At 34.0% G+C, this 27,478-nt stretch overlaps 1 protein-coding gene across 3 annotated transcripts in view; it reads right to left on the bottom strand.

Annotated features, from left to right (window-relative positions):
- Nucleotides 1–27,478, bottom strand: part of AGTPBP1 (ATP/GTP binding carboxypeptidase 1) — a 172,887-nt gene that overhangs the window by 113,762 nt on the left and 31,647 nt on the right. For all 3 annotated transcript variants that reach the window (XM_069474070.1, XM_069474068.1, XM_069474069.1), the window contains 5 exons: nucleotides 14,871–14,938; nucleotides 10,419–10,482; nucleotides 9,854–10,000; nucleotides 5,488–5,619; nucleotides 1,613–1,706 (listed from right to left, as the gene is read on the bottom strand). In XM_069474070.1, the coding sequence (XP_069330171.1) occupies nucleotides 1,613–1,706; nucleotides 5,488–5,619; nucleotides 9,854–10,000; nucleotides 10,419–10,482; nucleotides 14,871–14,921 (488 nt within the window). In that variant the 5' untranslated portion in view covers nucleotides 14,922–14,938. The remainder of the gene's footprint in view (nucleotides 1–1,612; nucleotides 1,707–5,487; nucleotides 5,620–9,853; nucleotides 10,001–10,418; nucleotides 10,483–14,870; nucleotides 14,939–27,478) is intronic.

Below are 27,478 nucleotides of genomic sequence, written 5' to 3'. Positions count from 1 at the left end.
AAAAAAAAAAAAGAATTCGAATCTAATCAAGCCACTAGCTCTATTGGTCTGCAGAAAATGTGAGGGATAAACCTATATGGTAAATGACCCCAGGATAAAGTCCTCCCAACCCAGAATGTAGGACAACCTAAAAGACGTATCAGCCAGGTCCTTCAACAAATAAAACAGAACAAAAAAAATAAGGTGACTTTTACTCATTTTAAAAGATTATGAAACATAGCCATCAAATAGAATGTATAAACTTTATTTGGACCCTGATTTGAATAAGCCAATTATGAAAAAGGCATTTCTTAGATAATCAGAAAATATCGAATACTATGAAATTATTATGAATATTGTTGGGCACAGAAATAATATGTGGTAACACTAAAAGAAAAAAGGTCTGTATTTGATAGTGATCATACTAAAGAATTTACAGATCAAATGTAATGGCTGATACCTGCTTTAAAATACTCCAGGAAAAATTAAGAACAGAGAAAAGAAAGATGAAATAAAAATGACAAAAGTTTGATTGTTGTTGAAATTGGGTGACAAGTACATCAGAGTTCATTATACTGTTCTCTCTACTTTTGTGTAGGCTTGGAAATGTCCTAAATATAATGAGGAATAATGTGTGTATCTTGTTTGGATTCTGATTCAAACAAACCAACTGTAAAAGAGCAATTTTGAGATGACTGGAGAAAACTGAACCCAGACGAGATTTCAGATTAAAAAATTAATACTTTCATTGGATATGATTATAGTATCGTGGGGGTTTAAGTCCTTATTTAGTAGAGTTATATACTGAAATACTTAGGAAAGAAATGATAATAGTCAAAGAAAATTGACTATTTCTGAGATTTCTGAAAAGTACCCTAGAAAAATAAACAAAAGTGTGGAGAAATAAATGAAGCAAAAATGGCAGAATGATGATATTTGTTGAATACAATAAATAATTAATATAATTAATTCAATACAGTTAGTTTTATATAATACAGTATGAGTTCTGTTTCATGTGTGTTTGAAAAATTCCACAATAAAAAATTTTTTTAAAAACAACCTCTAAAATGGCTTAACAAAATACTAAATATAACCAAGTAACTGGAAACCATTTTCATTTTCTGAGGTTGAAAGGCCTATGAACAAATGAAAACATACACACACACACACACACACACACACCCCCAAGATGAAAGAAAAAAAGAATGACATAATTTTGACAAAATTTAATATAAATTTAGTATAAATTTAAGATATGTTCAGGTAATCGTGAGAATGAAGGAAGCAGTCATTAGAAGATTACAAATTGAGTGGGGAATATAGTAGGCACTCAATAAATATTACTGAATGAAAATCGTCTATTTTCCTCTTACAGTATCTAGTGATGCTCAAGGTCTAAATTCCTATAAACACTATATTTAATGAATTTAAAATTATTTAATTTTGATATGTTTTTGAAGATTAAACTTTATACTAAAGAAAATCTTTATCATGATAAAAAAAATCACTATTTAGGAACTAAGAAAAAACTCTATATACAATTTAATTCAAGCTGCTCACTCTAAATATCAAGACAAATGGGCCCAGAGTAATAAAGCACATATATCTATTCATAGTCATAACATTTACTCACTTCATAAGACTCGAATTCTTCTTACTAAATGGTCCGATGATTTTAAACATCAGCTCCACAACTCCATTTTTCCCTAAGGATACTGAATTCACAGCTGGGAGGGGGAGAAAAAGATGCAAAATGATTTTGCAACTTCAATAACTAAAAATGTGTACATTTAGTGATACAAAGCCAAAAACATATACAATTTGTTTAGTAAATGTGAACTCAAATCACTCTGAAAGTCCACCTTAGCTCAACACTTAAAGAGATTTTTTTTTGCTTTGTTTTTTATTAGAAGTAAAGGAAAATTCTGAAACAAGTTATATGCAAAAAAATGCTATTATAAAAAAATACTTCCATTGCTCCATTTGATTCTTCAATAAATATCAGGTTATGAGGATTTAGAGACAAATAGTCTCTGCTCTCAGAGAACATAGTATAGAGAGAATGACAGAAACAATAAACAAATAATTACTAAATTACTTTCCAAATAGATTAAGAATAGTAGACTATTTGAGTTACACCACTGAGAAGTTCCTAATTCAGAGGAAACAGAGGCATTTCTGGAGAAAATGATGCCTAGGTTCACACTTTAAAAATGAGTATGAGTTAGCTAGGATGGGAGTTGGAATAAAGGGGTAGATGTGGTTCAGGAATAGTTCTGAAGACTGGCATAACATAGACAATAGAACGAAGACAACAGCAAGGGTGCAAGTAGTTCCATATTGTTAAAACATATAGTATCAAAAAGAGACATATAAATACGAAGATGAGGTGGGAAAAAGAGGTAAGAAACAAATTATGAAGGGCTCTAGAAGTTGATAATTCTTCCAAGTATAAGGAATTGCCCAAAAGGAACAATAAATCAGATCTGCATTTTAAATAAACAGGTCAGAACTCACAGCACTCTGAGGAAGATGGTTTTGAGAGACACATTAGGAGGCTGTGAGAGGTAATGAGGACCTTAATTAAAGCGACTGTAGTAGGGAAAAAGAGGGAACAATTTTAGTATTTCACACGGAAAATGCAAACAATTACCTAACCAGGAAACTATGCCTAACATTTTCAATTCTGAACAAATATAATTTTTAAAAAATTATAGAATGCTGGGTGCAGTGGCTCTCACACCAGTAATCCCAGCACTTTAGGAGGCCAAGGAGGGAGGATCACCTGAGCTGAGGAATTTGAAGCCAGCCTGGGCAACATAGCAAGATCCTGTCTCTACAAAAAAATTAAAAATTAGCTGGACATTGTGGTGCACACTGTAGTCCCAGCTACTCAGGAGGCTGAGGCACGATGATCACTTGAGTGGAAGAGTTTGAGGTTGCAGTGAGCTATGACTGAGCTACTGCACTCCAGCCTGGGCAGCAGGGCAAGACCCTGTATCTTAAAAAAAAAAAAAAAAAATGTAGAGCCAAATGTGGTAACAGGTGCCTGTAGGGCCAGCTACTCAGGACACTGAGGTAGGAGGATGGCTCGAGGTAAGGAGTTTGAGGCTGCAGTGTATTATGTATGATCAAGCCAGTGAATAGCCACTGAACTCTAGCCAACATAGTGATACTCCATCTCTGAAAAATATTTTTAGTATAAATTTTTAAAATTACAGATAAGCCATTTTCTAGCCTTCTAAGGCTAGAAATTCAATAAAATATTACCAAAAATGTAGCTCCTAATGTTTTGTAGAATGATCTTAATTTCCTCTGTATCTGTTTATTGCTCCATTATCCCTTCTAATTTTATTAATATCAATATCTGTGCTATCTTCCTTGTTCCTTGATTAGAGTATTTGGTGGCTTACCCATTTTATTTTTAATTCAATGCAGTTTTTTTGCCTCATTTTTTTATTGATACATAATAATTGTACATATTCATGGAGTACATGTTATATTTTCATACAAACATATAACATATAATGATCAAATCAGAGTAATTGGGACATGATTCACCTGAAACATTTATCATTGCTTTATGTTGGGAGCATTTGAAAACTTCTAGCTATTCTGAAATATAATAAATTATTGTTAACTATAGGTGCCCTATTGCACTATTAAACACTAGAACTTTTTCCTTCTATTAACAGAATTACCCCTTCACCAACACCTCTTCACTACCCCTTCCCACCACCCTTACCAATCTCTAGTAGCCACCATTCTATTCACTACCTCCTTGAGATCAATTTTTTTTAGGTCCCATATATGAGTGTGAAAATGCAGTATTTGCCTTTCTGTGCCTGGTTTATTTCACTTAAAATAATGTCCTCCAGATCTATCCATATTTCTGCAAATGACAAAATTTCCTTCTTTTTCATGGCTAAATAATATGCCATTGTGTAAATACACATCTTTTTTATCCATTCATCCCTTGATGAACACTTAAGCTGATTCCGCATTTTAGCCATCGTGAATAATACTGCAATAAACACTGAAGTGCAACGTGCGTTTGCAAGACTGAGGACGTACCTTCACAATAAAAATAAAACTAGAAGTGTCAAAGTGAAATGTCAGAGATAATCAACTATCAAACTTAGTATTTAAGGAAATTGGACATTTCATACTTAGTAACCTAATAGAAAAATAGTTGATTTAAAAAATAAAACTATCTTCTTCCAAGACAACACTCGACCACGTCACACAAACAACGCTGCTCAAACTACAGCAGCTGAACTTGCAAATGCTCTGTCATCAACCATATTCACCAGACCTTGCAGCAACTGACTACCACTTCTTCCAGGCTTTGGACCACTGCTTGCAAGGAAAAATATTCAATTCTATGGAAATAGCTATGGAAAATACCTTTTGTGATTTCATCGCCACTGACTCTCCAGGTTTCTTAGCTGCTGGTATAAACAAGCTACCTTTAAGATAGCAAAACTGTGTTGATAGCTTGGGCGCATACTTTCATTAACTGTATTGCTTCTTGTTTGAGATATAATAAACAATACTTCTGATTCGAAATTGGACATTTCCTATTTAGTGACCTAGTATTTTCTAATGCATATTTTTCATTTTTTCCTTACTATATCATTTATCTACATTCCTTCTGTTTATTTCTCTGTTTTTAACTTCTTTGGGTAGATATCAAATTCATTCATTTCCTTATTTTTTTTAATTATGAAAGTGTTGATTACGTAAGTGTTCAGAGCTACTTTCCTCTGAGCACACTTTTAACTATACCGTTGAGGTATAGATATACACACACACAGACATACACACATAAATGTATACACACACATAAACACATACTTTGTCATTATTTTACAATGACACTCTGCAATAACATATACCCTACAATTCAATTTTAGGTTCTTTCATTAACCACTCCAATTTCACAGTCGGAACCTCATGGGGTGGGACTTAATGTTGGTAACTGAGAGTGTGTGTTTTGGGAGACATTTTACCTCAGTCTCTCTCTCTCTGTGATCCCTCTTCTCCCCAGCTTCCTCAGAGACTCCTGTATTATGTATTTGCTATTCTGCTACTTTCCTACTGATTGCTAAAGATAATTATTAATAGCTCCACGTGACTATGCTACTGCGTGTCTGCCTTCTCAGCTTTCCTCTCACCTGTGAAAATCTACAGAGGTATAGGAGTTTTTCCAGCCGCCATTACCCTCATACTCTTTCACATCCTTTCCACAGGCTGCCTACGCATCCCCCTCACTCCAGTTGTTTGCAAATTGGGGGAATTTGTGAGAATTCTCAAGATCGTGTCAATCTACATTTTATTCCACATCACTTTTGTTGTGGTTGTAGTTAGGAGTTACAATGATCCACATTAAATCTTCTCTCTTCTTTTCCACAAACATTAGAGGTTTACAGAATTAAGATACTTTAAAATTTTCATTTTGTGTAACTTTACAACACTGAGTTAACTAAAACTCACTCAAATACTCACAATTAGCAGAATATACTCGTAAAAGCTGAAGACAAGGTAGAACCAACCGGTGATTCTGCAAATTCTGTTTGACCAAATTCAGGGTTATATTCAGAGTCCCATTAATTCTTGCCTTCACTCCAAATTTTTTATCTGTTTAAAAAAAAGAAAAACAATTTATTCACATATAACTTTGAATGAAATGAAGATATCACAAAGCAATGATACTTTCAATTTATTATATGGGTCAGGCATGGTGGCTCACACCTGTAATCCTAGCACTCTGGAAGACCCAGGTGGGTGGATCGTTTGAGCTCAGGAGACGGAGATCAGTCTGAGCCCTGAGCAAGAGCGAGACTTCATCTCTACTAAAAATAGAAAAAATTAGCCAGGCATGGTGGCACACGTCCAAAGTCCCAGCTACTCAGGAGTTTGAGGCTGCAGTGAGCTAGGCTGATGCTATGGCACTCTAGCCCGGGCAACAGAGCAAGACTCTGTCTCAAAAAAATAATAATTATTATTATAATATGAACTGATACTATCAAATACAAAGCTGACCCGAAATAATTGTAATTATAATCATTTCATATGATTTTTAAAATACTCCTTACACTTTTGAAACATGACTTAAAAGAATGTACTAAGGGACCGGTAAGAGGATAGGGCAGGAAAATAGGGGTTAGAGTATCCCAACATTTAGGCTGTCATAAAACGAAGAACTTACCCAATCCCCTAGACATACAAGTCTGTCTAGTTCAACATATTTTCCAGAAACACCATCACATAGGTAAGGGTAACTAACAGTAAAGAATCTAAATGTCAGACGGGCACAGTGGCTCATGCCCATAATCCCAGCACTTTGGGAAACTAAGGCAAGAGTATCGCTTGAGGCCAGGAGGTGGAGACCAGTCTAAGCAACATAGAAAGACCGTGACTTTACAAAAAATAAAAAATTAGCCAAACATGGTGGCACATGCCTGTAGTTCTAGCTACTCAGGAGGCTGAAGCAGGAGGATCACTTCAGCTCAGGAGTTTGAGGTTGCAGTGAGCTATGATGAAGCCACTGCACTCTAACCTGGGCAACAGAGCAAGACTAGTATAAAAAAAAAAAAAAAAAAATCTAAATGTCCATTATCAATATTACTTACTTAATATACAAACCATATTCTTTTCTGACTTACAAAAGAATATAAATTAATGAAAAATGGGCAGCTTATGTAGAAAATAATCTGGCAAATATTATCAAATAAATTTCTGAAGGGATATAATTCTTAACATAGAAAAGGAAGAGTTCTTGATTTTTATTCTCACAAAGAGATTAAAACAAAAAAAATTTAAATAAGAAGAACTTAAGAATGTTAAGATTTAAACAAAGAAAGTAATAAGGAGAACTAGCAAACAGAGAATTTTAAGTCAAAAGAACAAAATATTCCTGAAGGAAAATTACTCTCATCTCACAAGAAAAAAAAGATAGAAAATCACTCAAGAAACTACTGTACAATATCCCTGAATGACATAAAAATGGAAAAGTAGGACAAATAGTAATGGAAATAGCACAAATTTAAAAGAATATATAGGAGAAAATAAAATAAAGATGACATAAAAGGCATATTAAAAATATAAATATAAAATAAATATACCAATATCTTAATTTCATGAAAAGTAGAAGAAAGATAACATGGTCCTAATTAGAAGAGAAAGAATGAGATAACAATATTGATCAATAAATAAGGTTTTTTTACTTTATTTTTCATTCTCCACAAAAATCTCCAACACGAGTTACAGAAAAATAAGAGACAGCTAATATATTTCTTACATAAACTGAACATACGTTTAAGTATTTAGGCCCCTAATACACCTGGATAATACACCTGGAAAATTAAAGTCATGCACAGTTCCTTTCTATAAAACACCTGTTAAAAGTAGGTTAAATATTTATATAATATATAAAGGTATGCATGAAATATATACAAATACACAAACTATGTACACATACATCCTCACTTTTTAAAATAAGCATTTTAGCCAAACACTTCAAAGTTTAAAACTCATATATATGCCACAAGGCAATGGCAAAACTCTTAAAACACAATTCTAAGAGTTTAGGAAATCATTCTAATCTTTGTGCAGGTAAACAACTGTAAACTGAACATAGGTTCTATTCAAAGGATGGGTTCCTCTGTTAACCTAACCCAAATCTGCTTCTTCCTTGATTCCATATCCCATTTTACTCAGTTGGTATTTTTTAATATTTTGCATGTCTCACTGTTATAATATTCAGTCTTGTAATTTTTTTCTACTTTGGTCTTATTAACTAGAGTGTAAGTTTCCTGAGCATTGGGACTGTGTAGCACAAATGTGACTATTAATGACAAGCAATGACATATTTTACCTCCATGTTCCTCCAAACATTCCCATCCATACTCCCTCCTTCTAGCCTCGACAATATCCATATTACATTCCCTTTACATACATACATAAGCAGGCACACACACACACCCCAAGACATACCTGTAATTCTAACAGATTTTTCTTTTTTCTACTAAGTCCTCATGAATTTTGGATTCTCAATTCCTGCATGTTATTAGTTGACTATAAAAAAGTATTTCATTACTACAGCCAAGAAAAAGCAGTAGCATTTTAGATTTTAAAAACTGAGCAGTTTCTAGAAGAAACCACTGAGGAAATGCTTCAGGACATTGGTCAGGGCAAAGATTTCTTGACTAGGACTCCAAAAGCACAAGAAGCCAAAACAAAAATTGACAAATGGGATTGCATCAAGCTAAAAAGCTTCTGCACACAAAAGGAAACAATCAACAAATTGAAAAGACAACCTACAGAACAGGAGAATATATTTACAACCTATTCATCCAGCAAGAGGTTAATAACCAGAATATATACAGAATTCAACTCAATAGCAAAAAAAAAAACAAAAAAACAAAAAAACACATGATTAGATTATAAAATGTGCAAAAGATCTGAATTAACATTTTTCAAAAGACACATATATGGCCAATATACAGGAATATGAAAAAATGTTCAACACTACTAATCATCAGGGAAATTCAAATCAAAACCACAATGAGATACCATCTCACCCCAGTTAAAATGGCTATCATGAAAAAGACAGAAAGTAACAAATACTGGCAAGGATGTGTAGAAAAGGGAATGCTCGTACACTGTTGGTGGGAACATAAATTAGTACAGCCTCTATGGAAAATAGTATGGTGGTTCCTCAAAAACCTAAAACAGAACTACCATGTGATCCAGCAATCCCCATGCTGAGTATATATCCAAAAGATATAAAATCAGTATATCAAAGAGATATCTGCATTCTCATGTTTATTGTAGTACTATCACAATAACCAAGATACAGAATCAACCTAAGTGTCTATCAGTGAATGAATGGATAAAGAAAATGTGGCACATATACACAAAATATTATTCAGCCATGAAAAAAAATGAAATGCTGTCATTGGCAGCAACATAGGTGGAAGTAGGGGACATTATGTTAAGTGAAATAAGCCAGGCACAGAAAGATAAATATGACATGTGCTCACTCATATGTTGGAGCTAAAAAAATTGATCTCATGGAGGTGGTTGGTGAATAGAATGGTGGCTACCAGGGCCTGGCAAGGGTAGTAGGAAGTGGGGATAAAGAAGGGCTGGCTAATGGCCGGGCGCGGTGGCTCACGCCTGTAATCCTAGCACTCTGGGAGGCCGAGGCAGGTGGATTGCTCAAGGTCAGGAGTTCGAGACCAGCCTGAGCGAGACCCCGTCTCTACTAAAAATAGAACGACATTATATGGACAACTAAAAATCTATATAGAAAAAATTAGCCGGGCATAGTGGCGCATGCCTGTAGTCCCAGCTACTCGGGAGGCTGAGGCAGTAGGATCGCTTAAGCCGAGGAGTCTGAGGTTGCTGTGAGCTAAGCTGACGCCACGGCACTCACTCTAGCCTGGGCAACAAAGTGAGACTCTGTCTCAACAAAAAAAAAAAAAAAAAAGAAGGGCTGGCTAATGGGTACAAAAATACAGTTACAGGGAATAAGATCCAGTGTTCAGTAGCACAATAAGGCAACTATAGCTAGTAACAATTTATCTTATATTTCAAAATAGCTATAGGAGAAGATCTGGAATGTTCTCAACACAAAGGAATAATAAATGTTTAAGGTGACTGATATCTCAAGTACCCAAATTTGATCATTACACACTGTAGGCCTGTATCAAAATATCACATGTACCCCATAAATATGTACAATTATTACATAACCATAAAATCAATGAGAAATAAATTTTTTAAAAATTGAGCAGTTTCAAGGCAGAGAGAATCCATGTTACAAAGATTATTCTAGATTTGATAATCATACAAGTGAAATCCTTACCTTTTGGTCCAATCTTTGCAAGAATAGAATGAATCTGTACCATTAACTCCTCATGTGGGGGAGATTCTTTGCTGGCATTCACAAGTAACTGTAACAATATTTGTGAACCACCTTTGGAAACTAAGAAACTTGCTCTGCGACCTCCACCTAAAAATTTACAAAACAAATTTTAAACAGCAAATCTTCCCACATTAGGTATCACTACTTGTTAGCATTCAAGAAATAATTAAAAGTGATGACTTCTAAAATCAAACAAATATCATCAAAATCATATTTCGTTTTATCTTATTTTTTTAGTTAGAAAAAAGCACACAAAACTAAACGCAAGTGATGCCAAAATTCTAGATTCAAAGCTCTGAAACACAGGGCTCTCAGGGGTAGATTGAGGGATACTTGAAGATAGCAAAAACAAAGCAACAACAAAAGAGTAAGGCATTACAGTTTCTAAATTCCAATACTCAGAATAGTTTCTATGAGTATTAGAAAACTCCAAATAAAGTGTACATGATACATCGTTGATCACCGTTTACAAACAGAAATTAGACCAAAGGAAACAAAAACTTACCACCTGACACCAGCTCAACAAGAATGCTTAAGATATTGAGTATAGTCTGAAGATCTTTTGTGTTCTGAAATAAATAATTTGCTTTGTTAAGACATTGTAAATTTGTGACTCCCAAACTTTTTGCACCTGTTGGGAACTACCCATATTTGACAAATTACCTTTCTAGTTTCTCTAGTAATAAACGTATGCAGGTTTCCACTACTATCTTATCATTTCAGTCTCTGATTCTTGGCCGTTAAGAATTTTTACAAATCATTTTGAACTATTTGCTTATATCAACATTATTAAAAGAAGAATTAATTTGTCATTTGAATTCCTCATCTTTATACCAAAGAAACAGTAAATGAATCAAAATGTAAAAGGTACTATAATATATATATGGTGACTACTCAATAACCTAGCTCCCCTCTCAGAAGGCAATTTCTTATGTATCCTGCCAAAGATAATATAAAATCCATGTAAATATACATGTGTATACAGATTTATTTCTCCAAATGGTATTGCTCTATAGATATTATTTTGCATCTTGATATTTTACACATCAATAAATAAAGAGCTTCTTTATTCTTTTTAAGGGCTACAAGATATATTTCATTATATGGCTATATCATCATTGTTTATGTAACCAGTCACCTACCCATAAGATATTTAGGCTGCTTTTAATATTTTGCTATTAAAAATTGCAACAAATAACTAAGTATATTTATATGTGGTGAAGTACACTTGTATGTGAGATAAATTCCTGGAATTTCTCTGTCAAAGAATACAGGCATTTATTTTGATAGATAATACCAAATTGTTCTCCACGGAATAATTATTACTCCCATAAACATTGTAGAAGAGTAACTATTTCCCAAAGTCTCGACAACCAATTTAATAGGTGAAAATGTTTAAACACTGTCCTTTGGTTACATCTGTCTTATTAAAGGTAATGCTCAATCTCAAATTACATTTGTATTTCTTTTTCTGCGAACTGTGCATAGCCTTTACACGGTTTTCTATTGGGCTACTGATTTTTTTCCTTACTGATTGTAGAAGTCCATTATATGTCAAAGAAATTACGAGTCAAAATATTTTTTCCCAGTTTTCCAAGTATCTATGGTGTTTTTTTCATGTACTTTTGTTGTTGTTGTTTTTTTTTTTTTTTTTAACATTTATAGATTTACGTATGTTGAACCACCCCTGCATCTCTGGGATGAAGCCCACTTGGTCGTGGTGGATTACTTTTTTGATAAGTACTTGGATTCGATTTGCTAGTATTTTATTGAAAATTTTTGCATCTATATTCATGAGGGAAATTGGTCTGTAGTTCTCTATTTTTGTTGTGTCCTTTCCAGGTTTTGGTATCAATGTTATATTGGCTTGGTAGAACGTGTTGGGGAGAATTCCATCCTTCTCAATATTGGAAAATAGTTTATGTAGGATGGGCACCAGTTCTTCTTTGTATGTATGGTAAAATTCAGGTGTGAACCCATCTGGACCAGGGCTTTTCTTTTTGGGAAGGTTTTTTATTGCTGTTTCGATTTCAGTTCTTGATATTGGTCTGTTCAGGTACTCTATTTCTTCCTGGTTGAGCCTGGGAAGACTATGTGTTTCTAAAAATTTGTCCATTTCCTCCACGTTCTCCAGTTTGTGTGCATAAAGATTTTTGTAGAATTCCTAGATGATATCTTGTATCTCTGTAGCGTCGGTTGTGATTTCTCCTTTCATGTTCCTAATGGAGGTTATTAGAGATTTTAGTTTTGTGCTCTTGGTTAGTCTAGCCAGGGGTGTGTCTATTTTGTTTATCTTTTCAAAGAACCAACTTTTTGTTTTATTAATTTCCCTTATAGTTTCTTTGTTGTCCTTTTCATTTAGTTCTGATTTGATCTTAGTAATTTCTCACCTTCTGCTGGGTTTGGGATCGTTCTGTTCTTCTTTCTCCAGCTCTTTGAGTCTATTCGTTAGGTTGTCTATTTGCATGTTTTCTGTCTTTTTGATATAGGCATTTATGGATATGAATTTTCCTCTCAGGACTGCTTTAGCTGCATCCCATAGATTTTGATAAGTTGTATCTCCATTGTCATTTAATTCAAAGAAATTTTTTATTTCCATCTTGATTTCTTCTTTGATAGAATAATTATTCAGGAGAAGGTTATTTAGCTTCCATGACTTTGAGTAAGAGTGAGGGTTTCTGTTTGTGATCATTGTTACTTTTATTCCGCTGTGATCTGAGAAGATGCATGGTATAATTTCTATTTTTTTGAATTTTTTAAGACATGATTTATGTCCTAGGACATGGTCAATCTTAGAGAATGTCCCGTGCGCTGATGAGAAGAATGTATATTCTGTGGACTTTGGGTAGAATGTCCTATAGATGTCAGCCATGCCCATTTGTTCTAGCATTCTATTTAGGTCCATTATGTCTTTGTTTATTTTCTGTTTAGAGGATCTGTCCTGTACTGTCAGTGGGGTGTTAAAGTCTCCAGCTATTACAGTATTGTTATCTCTCATTTGGTTCAGATCTAGTAGGGTTTGCTTTATGAATCTAGGTGCACCTAGGTTGGGTGCATATATATTGAGTATAGTCATGGCTTCTTGATGAATTGTGCCTTTAATCAGTATATAGTAGCCATCTTTGTCTTTTATTATTTTTGTTGGTTTGAAAGCTAAGTTATTGGAAATTAAGATTGCCACACCAGCTTTCTTTTGGTTACCATTTGCTTGAAATATTTCCATCCTTTTATTTTCAGTCTAAATGCATCTTTGCAGGTTAGGTGAGTTTCTTGAAGACAGCAGATACTTGGATTGTGTTTTTTTATCCATTGGGCCAGTCTATGTCTCTTGAGCGGGGAGTTCAAGCCATTCACATTTATTGAGAAAACTGATAAGTGAGACAGATTTTTGTTCAGCTTGTTGGGTAGAACTTCATTGTGATGTTTTCTCTCCTGGGCCATTGTGGTATCTGGAATTTGATCTTTAGCTCTTGAGTAGTTTTACATTCGTGGATCTTTCTTGTGCTGATCCGTGTGTAATTCTCTTTTGAGTACTTCTTGGAGGGCTGGTCTTGTCTTGGTGAATTCCCTCAACCTTTGTTTATCTGAAAATGTCTTGATTTCTCCTTCGTATAGAAAACTTAGCTTAGCTGGGTACAAGATTCTAGGCTGGGCATTATTCTGTTTCAGAAGCGTGAAAATGGGGCCCCAACCTCTTCTTGCTTGTAAGGTTTCAGCTGAGAAATCTGGCATAATTCTGATGGGTTTTCCTTTGTAAGTTACTTGTTTCTTTCTCCTTACAGCTCGGAGAAGTGACTCCTTAGTGGATATTTTGGTCAGCCTGATGACTACGTGGCGTGGTGTTTTCCTATTTGCTATGAATCTCCCAGGGGGCATGTACTTTTGTTAACATGGTTGAATTTATCAATCTTTTATAGCTCCTGTTTTTTCATACTTAGAAAAGCCTTCTTTGCTGTAAGATTATTTAAAATTTCTCCCCTTGCTTCCTCTAGTATAATTTCATTTTCCATGCCTAAATCTTTGCTTGATATAGAATTTATTTTGGTATAAGATACAGGAAGTAAGGATCCAACGTTATACTTTTCCAGATAGCTACCAATAAGTAATCTATTTCTCACTGATCTGAAATGCTACCTTTATTAAATAGTACTAAATGCTATAAGCACTTAAATTTAGTTTTGGGTTTTCTATTCAGTTACACTGGTATCTATCTACTTAATTACTGAAGCTTTATAATGTTCTCTGATATTTGGTGAGGAAAGTCCTTTCTCATTTCCCTTCCTTTTCAGAAATGTGTTTTCTATTAAATATTTTTGCTTTTTTTCCCCCATTTGGACTTTAGAAACAAAACTTGTAGGAATTTTTATTGAGATTGCTCTAAAGTGACAGATCAATTTAGGAAGAAATGACATCTTTATGATGTTAAGACTTCCTATAAAAAAACATGAACTCATTCCTTGTAACATTGCACTAAATAAAATATAGAATCCTGATTCTGAATATATCCTGCTGGCCCACCCAAAACTTTTACACTGGCATAGAAATTCAATCATCATCAATATAACATAGTTACTCACCCAATATATGTGGTAAAACAAATCACAAATGTATATCAGCTAACACAATACAATAAATGATCATTCTCAATGTTGATCACTTATTTTAAGCTAAAGATATATTTCCAGCTAACACTTTATTTTCTATTACCAATTAGAATCGCATGTTAGGGTTAAAATTTACACTTATCATTATAATCATAGGGAAATATACTTAAATATTCACCTAATACATACTAGAATATTTATATCACCATCCCAAATAATATTTTAAAAACACAAAACAAACTTTCATTTATTGGTTTTACTTCTAAGATAAAACTTTTACATTTCATATATGTTTTCTCTTCAGTATTGCTTGGTATTAGCAATTACATAATTAAAGCCTATTAGTGATTTACCTCTAACGTTGACAGCAGAACTTCCATTCCTGTAGAACCTTTGGCTGTCATTTCTCTCCTCGTTTTTTCTGAAAAGTAGGAAAAAAATTTTCTAAAACACAAATAAAAACAAAGTATATATAGTTTTGTTACATATAGCTAATCCAGAATCAACAAGTCTCCACTGGTCTAATAAACATTCTAAATTGGTTTCTAGATATTCTTCCTCTGGTGTTGCTAATTCTACGCTGTAGGGACCTCCAGATTTCTGTTAACAAGACCTTCCTTGCATTTCATCACAGCTGCTGTCATGACCTAGTGTCTCCCTACCTGTCCATCTAAAATCTTAAAACCAATAAATGCCAGAACTGGGGATAAGGTAGGAGTCTTCATGGCAGCCTCTTTCTTCATCTTTATGATTAGAACTAGAAAATAGCTAATCAAAATGAGTGAAAGCTCTATCCAGGAAAATACAAGAGGTGCTGTATCACCATTGTTTCTTATAGCTGAGTAGTCCTCCATGGTATACATATACCACATTTTATTAATCCACTCATGTATTGATGGGCACTTGGGTGGTTTCCACATCTTTGCAATTGTGAATTGTGCTGCTATAAACATTCGAGTGCAGATGTCTTTTTTACAGAATGTCTTTTGTTCTTTTGGGTAGATGCTCAGTAATGGGATTTCTGTATCAAATGGTAGATCTACTTGTATCTCTTTGAGGTATCTCCATATTGCTTTCCACAGAGGTTGCACTAGTTTGTGGTCCCACCAGCAGTGTATGAGTGTTCCTATCTCTCCACATCCAAGCCAACATTTATTGTTTTTGATAAAGGCCATTCTCATTGGAGATAAGTGATATCTCATTGTGGTTTTGATCTGTATTTCCCTGATGATTAGAGATGTTGAGCACTTTTTCATATGTTTGTTGGCCATTATTCTGCCTTCTTTTGAAAAGTTTCTGTTCATGTCCTTTGCCCATTTTTTGATACCGTTCTTTGAATTTTTCTTACTGATTTTCCTAAGTTCTAAATACATTCTAGTTATCAGCCCTTTATCAGATGTGTAGCAGGTGAATATTTTCTCCCATTCTGTAGGTTGTCTGTTTGCTCTCATGATAATTTCTCTGGCTGTGCAGAAACTTTTTAATTTGATCAGGTCCCATTTATTTATTTTTGCTGTTGCTGTGATTGCCTTTGGGGTCTTCTTCATAAATTCTTTGCCTAGGCCAATGTCAATAAGAGTTTTTCCAACATTTTCTTCTAGAATTCTTATAGTTTCATGCCTTAGGTTTAAGTCTATTATCCACCGTGAGTTGATTTTTGTGAGAGGTGAAAGGTGTGGATCCTGTTTCAGTCTTCTACATGTGGCTATCCAATTTTCCCAGCACCATTTATTGAATAAGGATTCTTTTCCCCAATGTATGTTTTTTCCCTCCTTTGTCAAAGATTAGATGGCTATATGAGGATGGTCTTGTATCTGGGTTCTCAGTTCTGTTCCAGTAGTCTATGTCCCTGTTATTGTGCCAGTACCAAGCTGTTTTAGTTACTACAGCCTTGTAGCATAGTTTGAAGTATTTTCCTGGACAGAGCTAGAACCCATTCTACTAAGTGAAGAATCCCAAGAATGGAAAAATAAGCACCACATGTACTCACCATCAAATTGGTTTTAATTGACCAACACTTAAGTGTACATATAGGAATAATATTCATCAGGCATCGAGCCGATGGGAGGGGGGAGTAGGGGATGAGTGTATACATACGTAATGAGTGCAATGACCACTGCCTGGGGGATGGACACGCTTGAAGCTCTGACTCCAGGGGGAAGGGAAGGGCAAGAGTAATATACATAACCTAAACATTTCTATCCCCATAATACGCTGAAAGTTTTAAAAACTGTGACAGCAAAAACCTAGTACCATTTTCAAATGTTTTCATGTATTAATACTATTTTAAAATTCTGACTCACACAAAAATAAAGAAAACTAAGGAAGAGCTACTTCTAAGAGAATCTGGAGACCAGATCACCCAAATGATCCTTTTCCTCTTACTGGGACAGAAGAAAACAGTACAAATTATTTCTATTCAAAGGTTTCTAGAGCTTCTTCATAATTCTTCTCCTTTGAATAACAAGAGAGGAAAAAGACCTCATAGACCAACATTTAGGAAAGGAACTAACATTTACTATTGCATGTACTTCACCTGCAATTATCTCATTTATACCTCACTTTAACTATCTGAGGAAAAAAACTACTCTTTTCAGGGGTCAAAAACTTAAGTTGAGAAAGGAGAAGAAATCTGTACAAAGTCATTGAGAAAATAAATGAAACAGACCAAGTGATCCAGGTGTTTCTGAACCCAAAGCTTACAGACCTTCATTAATTTAATGCAATTCTAAGAGTCACAGGAATCATTTTTTAGCGTGATTATTGCAGAAGAGACTCAGTGCCCCTCTCCAACTTTTTCAAACCTGAATACTAATGCCAGAAAATCTTTTAGTATAGCACAACAATGCCATGCATTTCACATTTTGAGATCTCTCAATACAGTACATACTCCATAATAAAGGTTGAAGGACTGGCAGTAACAAAGCCAGTGTTCCACATGGAGATAGTCAAGGGAGTTTAAGCTCAGAATGATGAGCACTGAGGCCCTCATGAAAGGAAAATACCAACACAGATGGGGAAAAAAACTCAGGCTAAGCCTTCAGAACATCGTATTTTTGCCCTAAGCAAATCGTGTTCAATGTAACAGACCTGACATCCATTTGAATAACTTACTCTAAATTAGGAGTTACTGAAGAAAAGGAAAAATGTACTACAGAGAGGTTATAGTATAATGTTATTTATGACAACTATCAACAACTACCTATAAAATAAATATGCTGGAGATTAGATGTCATATTTATCTTTTTTTTTTTTTTTTTTTTTTTTTTTTTTGAGACAGAGTCTCACTCTGTTGCCCAGGCTAGAGTGAGTGCCGTGGCGTCAGCCTAGCTCACAGCAACCTCAAACTCCTGAGCTCAAGCGATCCTACTGCCTCAGCCTCCCAAGTAGCTGGGACTACAGGCATGTGCCACCATGCCCGGCTAATTTTTTCTATATATATTTTTAGCTGTCTATATAATTTCTTTCTATTTTTTAGTAGAGGTGGGGTCTCGCTCTTGCTCAGGCTGGTCTCGAACTCCTGAGCTCAAACGATCCGCCCACCTCGGCCTCCCAGAGTGCTAGGATTACAGGCGTGAGCCACCGCGCCCGGCCTAGATGTCATATTTATCTTTAAACAATCTCATGCTATCAGGTATCATCTCAGGTCCTGTTAATGAATTTTGTTAAACTTACAAAAACTTTACATCTTTTAAAGTAGAAACACCCATAAGTGATATGAAGATCTTGAACACTGCTCATCTCTGTTCCTTCCCTCCTGCTATATTGGTAATGCTTAAAAGAATAACAACTTTTTTTACCTATTAAAAAAGAAAAACACAATGGTAGTAAAATTTTTTCTTTTTAAAATGTATATGATTCCTCTGATAATGCAACCTATCCTTCACTCTTTCCCCAGCCCAGCTACCTCCACCAAAAACTATTAAGTTTTAAAAGAAAACAAATAAACCACTGTTTCAAATATCCAATGTATCCTTGATGTAATATTAAGGCCACTGATTTAACATTAAAGCCAAATCATTTTTCCATATTATCATGTACATATTCAGAAGTAAGAGATATCCACTTCTAACAAACCATTACGTTTTAAACTTCACGGAGAGGAAAAACACTCTCACTTTGAAGATAGTACAATGTAGCCTTCTAACTCACTTTGTTATTAACATCCACCATCATTACATTTATGCCTCACACTAAATGAAAACCAGGTGTTAGATTAATAGTTTTTGGAGATTTCAAAGTAAATTTGGATAATTCACTCAAATACCAAGAGTTCCATAGTTTCCTGACCTCACAACAACAAAATCCTTCCCACTTTGCTCCAATTTATCAACCCTCTTAATGGCTATTCGCAGGATCTCAAACTGTTCCACCTCTGACATCTTAACCTGTAATCTTCCACTTTCAGACCATAACTTCCTAATATTCGTATTCCTCTTTGCTTTATAAGGATTATATAAACCTTACCGTCTCCTTCATAGAAACTTCTAACTTATCAACTGTAAAACTGTTTATCCACAATAAAGTTCTCTCCATACCTAGGTTGAATTCTAAGTGAGCCCTCGCAACTCTCCAACCCTTATACAGAAGTGAATCCTAAAAACATGCATTCTCTGCTCCTAATCAAAGTAACTCCACAAGAATTTCTTATCCCAATTTAAGACTTTTAGTACCATAAAATTCATGAATTTCAATCTCATTTGGGAACACAAAATTGTTCCTTTCACTTGGCTCACATCCATCACCAATAGCCCATATCTATTCCAAAATTTATAGCAATCTTCAATATTTCCTCTCAATCTCTGTTCTTCGCAGCCGCTACATTTTTCCTCACTGAATTGGAGTAATCAGTTAACATAAATACCATTTTACAAATAATGACCAAACTCTATATTGCTCATGTATAAAAATCCTTGACAATCTTGAATTCCTTACCCAACTAAATGGTGGCTGGGGGCAGAGAATGGAGGTTGGGATGAAATATCCTTTCTTCTATGTTCTCAATCCCATCCTTTCTACCTTCTCATGAACCTGTATCTTCAATTTCTACTAACATTCTAGCTATTCCCCCTTAATCAATGAATGTGTTTTTTATTATTCCACATACTTAACAAATCTTATTTTACCTTGCCTCCTCCATTTCCCTCTCTCTTCTTTCTTTGTCCATGAAGCCTTAAACAAGTACCCTACATTGTCATATTTTATTTGCCACTCACGTTATGACATACTGCAATCTTCCTTCTGATCCTACCACTTGAAAGTATTATTGTTGTGGTCAATAATTTTTTAATTATCAAATCAAAAAGACGTTTACTTTAACTAACTTCCCTATGGCACTTAACATTGTTGACTACTGGTTCTCCCCTTGTTTTTTTTTTTAATATACCCTTTCCCAGTTCTTATACTGCTACATTCTTTCTTCAACATCTTCAACAATCAATATGTTAGATTTTAACACAAAAAAAATTTTAAAGTAGCTATTATAATAAATGACATTAAAGAAAAGAAGTTCATAATGAATGACAACATAGGAAACCAAGCAGAGAAACAGAAACTCCAAAAAGAACCAAATGCACATTTTAGAATAGAAAAATATAATATCTGAAATAAATCACAGATAGTTTAATGGCAGAATCCATATGAAAGAGGTAGTGAACTTGATGAAGAATAATAGAAATTATCCAACCTAAATAACAGAGAATTAAGATTGAAAAATAGGAGCCTCAAGGGTGGCTGAAAAAATACAAATAGTCTAATATATGTATAAGTATAGTCCCAGAAAACAAAAAGAGAAAATAAAGGAGAAAAAATTTTTTGAATAGCCAGAAATTTCACAAATTTGGCTAAAGATATAAATTTTCAGATTCAAAACTCAGATTCAATCTCAGTGAATTCCAAGCAGGCTAAATGTAAAGAAAACTACATCCAGTCAAATTTTTGAAAACCAAAACTAAAAAATAAATATTGAAATAAGCCAGAGAAAAATGACATATAACATTCAGGAAAACAGAGATTCAAATGATAGTAGACTTCTCATTTGAAATTACAGAGGCAATAAAATAAAGGAAGTATAATTTTAAGTGCACTTTAAGGTGCTAAAAGATAAAAAAACTGTCAACCCAGAATTCTATATCCAGAAAAACAACGCGCACTGTCTGGGGAACGGACACGCCTGGAGCTTTGACTTGGGGGGACAGGCGGTACATGGGCAACGTATGTAACCTGAAATTCTGTATCCCCCATAATAAGATGAAATTTAAAAAAAAAAAAAAAAAAGAATTAAGGTGAAATAAATCCATTTCCAGATAAAAGAAAAAAAAATCTTCCACACCAGACTCAAACTCCCATAAAGGAGAAAAGAAATTTCTGTAGGCTAAAGAGAAATGCCACCAAATCAAACTCACATCCTTCAGAAACACTAAAGAACTTCAGAAATCGTAAATATCTCTGAAATATAAAACTACCATTTTTCTTATTAATGTCTTTAAAATGCACATAACTAAAGTAAAAATTGCCTTGTAGGATTTATAATGTATATAGATGTAATACACATGAAAATTATAGCTGAAGAAGGTAAAGATAAAATAGTACAAGGTTCTACATTTACATGAGGTTACAATATTAACTGTAAAAAATTAATGATATTTATTGCAATCTCCAGAGGAATGATTAAAAATGCAAAGAGGTATAACTAAAAAGCCAATAGATAAACTAAAACAGAATTCTAAAAATTGTTCAAATAATCCAAAATAGGGTAGGACAATAAAAAACAGAAAGGACAAACACAAAACTAATAAAATTGTAGACCTACATCCAATCAACAATTACATTAAGTGTTAACAGACTAAATGCTTGAATTAAAAGTCAGATTGACAAACTGGATATGTTTTTTTAAAAAAAGACCCAACTATATGCTGTCTACAGAAGACATACTTTAGATTCAAAGATATAAAAAGATTGAGAGTAAAAGAATGGAAAAAGTTATATTATGCAAATAACCACCATAAGAAAGCTTGAGGGGCTGTCCTAACAGACAAAATAAACTTCAAGAAAAAAATTGCCAGAAATAAAGAGAAACTTTCCATAAATTAAAAAAGGGGTAAATTTATCAGGAAAACATAAAAATCATAAATATGAATATACTTTATCATGTTCACAAGATCCTCTTATAGCCCTATCTAAAATATGTACAGTTCCCAGGACACAAACCCTATCTAAAATATGTACAGTTCCCAGGACACAAACCTCGGCTTTCTCTACACCTCCTCCCAGGAAAATTTCATTCCACTCCCACTTTACTAATCTGTTGGCTCTTAATCCTGCTCTTCATTCATAACTTCTATACTGAGCTTTTCATTTTTTCTCCTTCTTGAAAGGTGTAAGTTTGTGTAAGCAATAATTATAACATTGTATTGTTGCACTTCTAACGTATAGATGTAACACATGCAACAATAACAGCATAAAGGAGTGAGAAGGAAGTGGAGCTATATTGTAAGAAAATTTAAACATTTTATTGGAATTAAGCATACTATAGTACACTACAATAAGATGCATATTTTAATCCCTACAGGAACCACTAAGAAGAGAAGTAAACTTTTTAAAAGTTAAATATAGAACTGAAAGTCCTAGCCATAGCAGTCAGGCAAGAGAAAAATAAAGGGTATCCAAATTGGGAAAGAGGAGGTCAAACTATTGTTTTTTGCTGATGATATGACCTTGTTTCTAGAAAATCCCAAGGACTCCACCAAAAGACTCCTGGAATTGATAAATAAATTTAGCAAAGTCTTAGGTTACAAAATCAACATACACAAATCAGTAGCATTTCTATATACCAATAACAGTCAGGCTGAGAGTCAAATCAAAGACTCAAATACCATTCAGAATAGCTACAAAGAAAATAAAACACTTAGGAATATACTTAACCAAAAAGGTAAAAGATTTCTACAAGGAGAACTAAGACACAGTGAGGAAAAAAATCACAGATGACACAAACAAATGGAAAAACATATCATGCTCATGGATCAGCATAATCAACATTGTTAAAATGTCCATACTGCCCAAAGTGATTTACAGATTCAGTACAATCCCCATCAACATACCAACACCACATTTCACAGATCTAGAAAAAATAATTCTATGCTTCATTTGGAACCAAAAAAGAGTCTGGATAGCCAAAGCAATCTTAAGGGAAAAAAAAAACAAATCTGGAGGCATCACATTACCGGACTTCAAACTATATTACAAAGCTATAGTAACCAAAACAGTATAGTATTGGTACAAAAATAGAGACAAAGACCAATGAAACAGAACAGAGAACCCAGATATAAAACCATCTACCTACAACCAACTGATCTTTGACAAAGCAGATAACAACATACTCTGGGGAAAAAAAGCCCTATTCAATAAATGATACTGGGAAAACTGGATAGCCATATGCAGAAGAATGAAACTGGACCCCTAACTCTCATCACTTACAAAAATTAATTCAAGATGGATAAAAGACTTAAATCTAATGCATGAAACCATAAGAATTCTAGAAGAAAATGTAGGAAAAACTTTTCTAGACAATGGCCTAGGCAAAGAATTTATGACTAAGACCCAAAAGGCAATTATGGCAACAATAAAAATAAATAAATGGGACTTGATTAATTTAAAAGGTTTCTGCACAGCAAAGGAAATAATCAACAGAGCAAACAGACAACCAACAGAATGGGAGAAAATATTCACAAACTATATATCCGATAAAGGGCTAATATCCAGAATCTACAAAGAACTCAAACAAATCAGCAAGAAAAAAACAAACAACCCCATTAAAAAGTGGGCAAAAGATATGAACAGAAGCTTTTCAAAAGATAGACAAATGGCCGACAAACATACGGAAAAATGTTCAACATCACTAATCAGCAGGGAAATGAAAATTAAAACCACAATGAGGTATTACCTTACTACTGTCAGATGGCTACTGTTAAAAAACCAAAAAAAAAAACAAAAACACAACACCAATAGATGCTGGTGTGGATGCAGAGACAAAGGAATGCTTATACATTGTTGGTGGGACTGCAAATTAGGTACAACCTCTTTGGAAAACAGTATGGAGATCCCTTAAAGAACTAAATATAGCCTTATCATTTGATCCAGTAATCCCACTACTGGGTATCCACCCAAAGGAAATGAAGTCATTTTATCAAAAAGACAACTGCACTCAAATGTTTACTGCAGCATAATTCACAATCACAAAATGTGGAATCAACCTAAGAGCCCATTAATTCATGAGAGGATTAACAAAATTTGATACCCACACATACAGCATGGAGTACTACTCAGCCATGAAAGGAATGAATTAATGTTTTTTGCAGCAGTTTGGATGGAACTGGAGACCATTACCCTAAGTGAAGCTTCACAGGAATGGAAAAACAAACACCATCTGTACTCTCTAATAATTTGTAACTAATTGATGGGCAAACATGGGCACAGAGAGAAGTAAAGGCCATTGGAAATCAAGAAGTAGGGAGGGAAGGGGTAAAAACCTACCTAACATTTACAATTAACATTATTCAGGTGATGCGCACACTAATAGCCTTGACTTTAAGCATTGTAAAAGCTATCTATGTACCAAAAACATTTGTACCCCCTTAATATTTTGAAATAAAAAAATTATTTGAAAAAATCAACAGCTGGCTATTTATTTTTTGGTACAACCAGAAAATAGTGTGGGATATTAAATTATGGGAGGCTTTGACTGTCTTGAGTGTCAGCTTAACATCCTATAGATGGGGGGGGGTTAGTTTTTATATCCTATAATACAAAGCATACTAAATGGCAATATGGAATCCTAATCCTGAATTTAATGTCTTGAACATCTTAAATTATTTCTATATCTATCTTGTTTTTTAGTAGACTGTTTCCTAAAGAAACCACTCCTTGATCATGGCCCTCCCTGTCAGAATTGCACATACTCTATAACATCTTTAGTCGTGGTAGTCTTGTTTTCCTAATAACTTTGTTAATATGCTGTGAAAGATTGAAATTTTGAGTATGCAGTATATATGATAATAAATTATGAATTGGTAGGACTTACGCAACTATCAACATTTGAACATAGTGGTACTTGATAGCTTCTTAAGGAAAATTTGTTTACAAATTTTAGGCTGGAAATTCACTGGAATAACTGTCTAAAAAATAATGAAAATAAATGGCTTTTTAGATTTCTAGTACATATGTTAAGAATTGTGTACAAATTGATATGTCTGTACCGATCCTCAACAAACCAATAAAATCTCAATTACAAAAGAAAATAAATAAATAAACATGAACAGATAACACAACAGAAAGTAGTAATGGATGAGAAGAGGAATGTAAAAGACATGAAACACAGAGAAAACAAATAGCAAAATGGCTGATGTAAATCCAGTCATATCAATTAAATGCATTAAATTGGAAGCACTAAAACACTAAGACTAGGTAGAGAAGCAAGATCCAATAATGTTACCCTCAAGAAACACTTTAGATTCAAAGACAGATTTAAAGTTAAAAAAATGAAAAAAAGTATAATATGCAAAGAGCAATCATAATAAGTCAGCTGGAGTGGCTATATTACTATTAGACAAAACAGACTAAGTCTAGAAATGTTACTGGAGACAGAGAGATAATTCATAATGATGAAAGAGGTCAAATAAACAGGAAGATAAAATGACTATAAATGTACACATTGCTAACAACAGAGCATCAAAATATATGAACCCAAAACTGCCAAAATTATTATAAAAAGAGAAATTTAAGTTCAACAATGATAAAAATCTCAATACTCAACTCTTAATAATTGATAGAACACCTAGACAGAAAATCAGCCAGGAATAGATTTGAACAATACTATCCACTAGAGCCTGACCTAACTGACATGTATAGAACACTCCCCCCAACAACAGCAGAATACACATTCGTTTCAAGTGCCCATGGAACATTCTTCAGGAAAGACCATATACTGTCATAAAACAAGTCTCAATAAATTCAAAAGGATTGAAAATATTCAATCTCCAGCCACAATGGAATTAAATTAGAAATCAACAGAAATTTGGGAAATCCGAAAATACGGGGAAATTAAACAACACTTCTAAATAACCCATGGGTCAAAGAAGAAATCACAAAAGAGATTAGAACATATTGTGAGCTGAATTAAAACAAAAATACAATATATCAAAATTTGTAGAATGTTTTGAACCGCAGAAGGCGAAAAAAAAAAAATTGTAGAATGCAGTTAAGGCAGTGTTTACAGGGAAATTTATGGCTTTAAATGCCTACAGTAGAAAAGAAAGGTCTCAAAATCAATAATCTAAGCTTCCACTGTAAGAAAATGGAAAAATATGCACAAATTAAATTCAAAGCAAGCAGAAGAAAGGAAGCAATAAATTAAGGAAGGAGATCAATGAAACAGAAAAATAGAGAATATCAATTAAACCAGAAGTTGGTTCTTTCAAAAGATAAACAAAATTGGCCATCTTTTAGCTAGACCAGGGTTTCTTAACCTCAGCACTGTTGACATTTTGGGCCAGATAATTCTTTCTTGTGAGAGGTATCCCATGTTTTGTAGAATGTTTAGCAACATCCCTGGCCTCTATCCAATAGATTCCAGTAAGCACCCCCCAAAAAAGTTTATAACCAAAAATGTCTCCAAACACTGCCAATGTCCCTGGGGGAAGGAGTAAGCAAAATCAAAATCATCCCTGGCTGAGAACTACTGAGCTAGGCGGACCAAGAAAAAAAGAGAGAGGACACAAATAACCAAAATCAACAATGAAAGAGGCGACATCACCCCCTACTCCATAGAAACTAAAAGCATTGTAAGGAAATATTACGAAGAACTGTATGCCAACAAATTAGGCCATTTGCAAGAAAATTGATAATATAAATATTTCTAGGTAAAAAAAAAAGAGTAAATTGCAAAAAGTACCATACATACCTGCAAATAAGCAATATGTTATTAAAGACAAAATTTAATGCATCCAAGAAAAACTAGGGGTAAATTATGGACATTTGTAAGTTAACTGTGTGAATAAAGTATATTGTGGGGGTTGGCTTGTTTTTTGAACCATTTAAATACATAAGGAGTATATGCTTGTTACAACAGTTACAATTGTAACAGTACAACAGTGTCTAAAACAAAATTAGGCGCTTACCTCATTCCCCTCCATTCCTATCACATCGATATATCTAATGCTAACAAATTATTAATAGTATGTATCCTTCCTTTTTGTTTTGCCTGGCTCATAAAAACATTACATACAAATATAATGATTTATTTCACACAAAAATGGGACTATAGATATAGAATTATAGGAACTAAAGAAACTTGCTTTTTACTTAATAGGCCTTCATGACAATTCATATAGCTCCACATATGAACTATATGTTCCACTGATGATAGTTTTTTTTTTTTTTTCATTTGAAATAAAGTTTATAGGAACTCAGCCATACCTGTTCATTTATGTAACATCTATGGCAGCTTCTGCACTACAGGGCAGAGTTGAGTAGCAGTGACAGAGACTGTATGGCCCACAAAGCCTAAAAAAACGTTCTATCTGGCCCTTCACATTAAACATTTGTCATTCCGTGGTCTAGCGGAGTGGCTCTCAATTTTGGAACCATCTGGAAAGCCTTAACTATAATGACTTCATTGGTCTGGGTAAGCCTGGGTGTGGGGGTTACAAAAGCCCCCAACATCCATAATTTATGACTGATAATAATTGTGTAATATGATTGTAAAGTTCCCATCTGGCTATATCAAAATGTATTCAACCAGTCTCTCAATGATGGATATTTAAGTTGTTCCTTGATCTTTGATATTACAAACAATGCTGTAATAAATATCCCCAAACACTCTTGTATTAGCATTTTTATTTTAGTCAAATACATTTCTGAAAGTGGAAATGCTGGGTCAAATACCAAGTGCACTTTAAATTTTAAT

This window comes from Eulemur rufifrons, chromosome 7 (assembly GCF_041146395.1).
Source record: "Eulemur rufifrons isolate Redbay chromosome 7, OSU_ERuf_1, whole genome shotgun sequence".
NCBI lineage: Eukaryota > Metazoa > Chordata > Mammalia > Primates > Lemuridae > Eulemur > Eulemur rufifrons.
The sequence above is the reverse complement of the archived record's forward strand: the minus strand, read 5'-3'. Positions and strand labels throughout refer to the sequence as shown.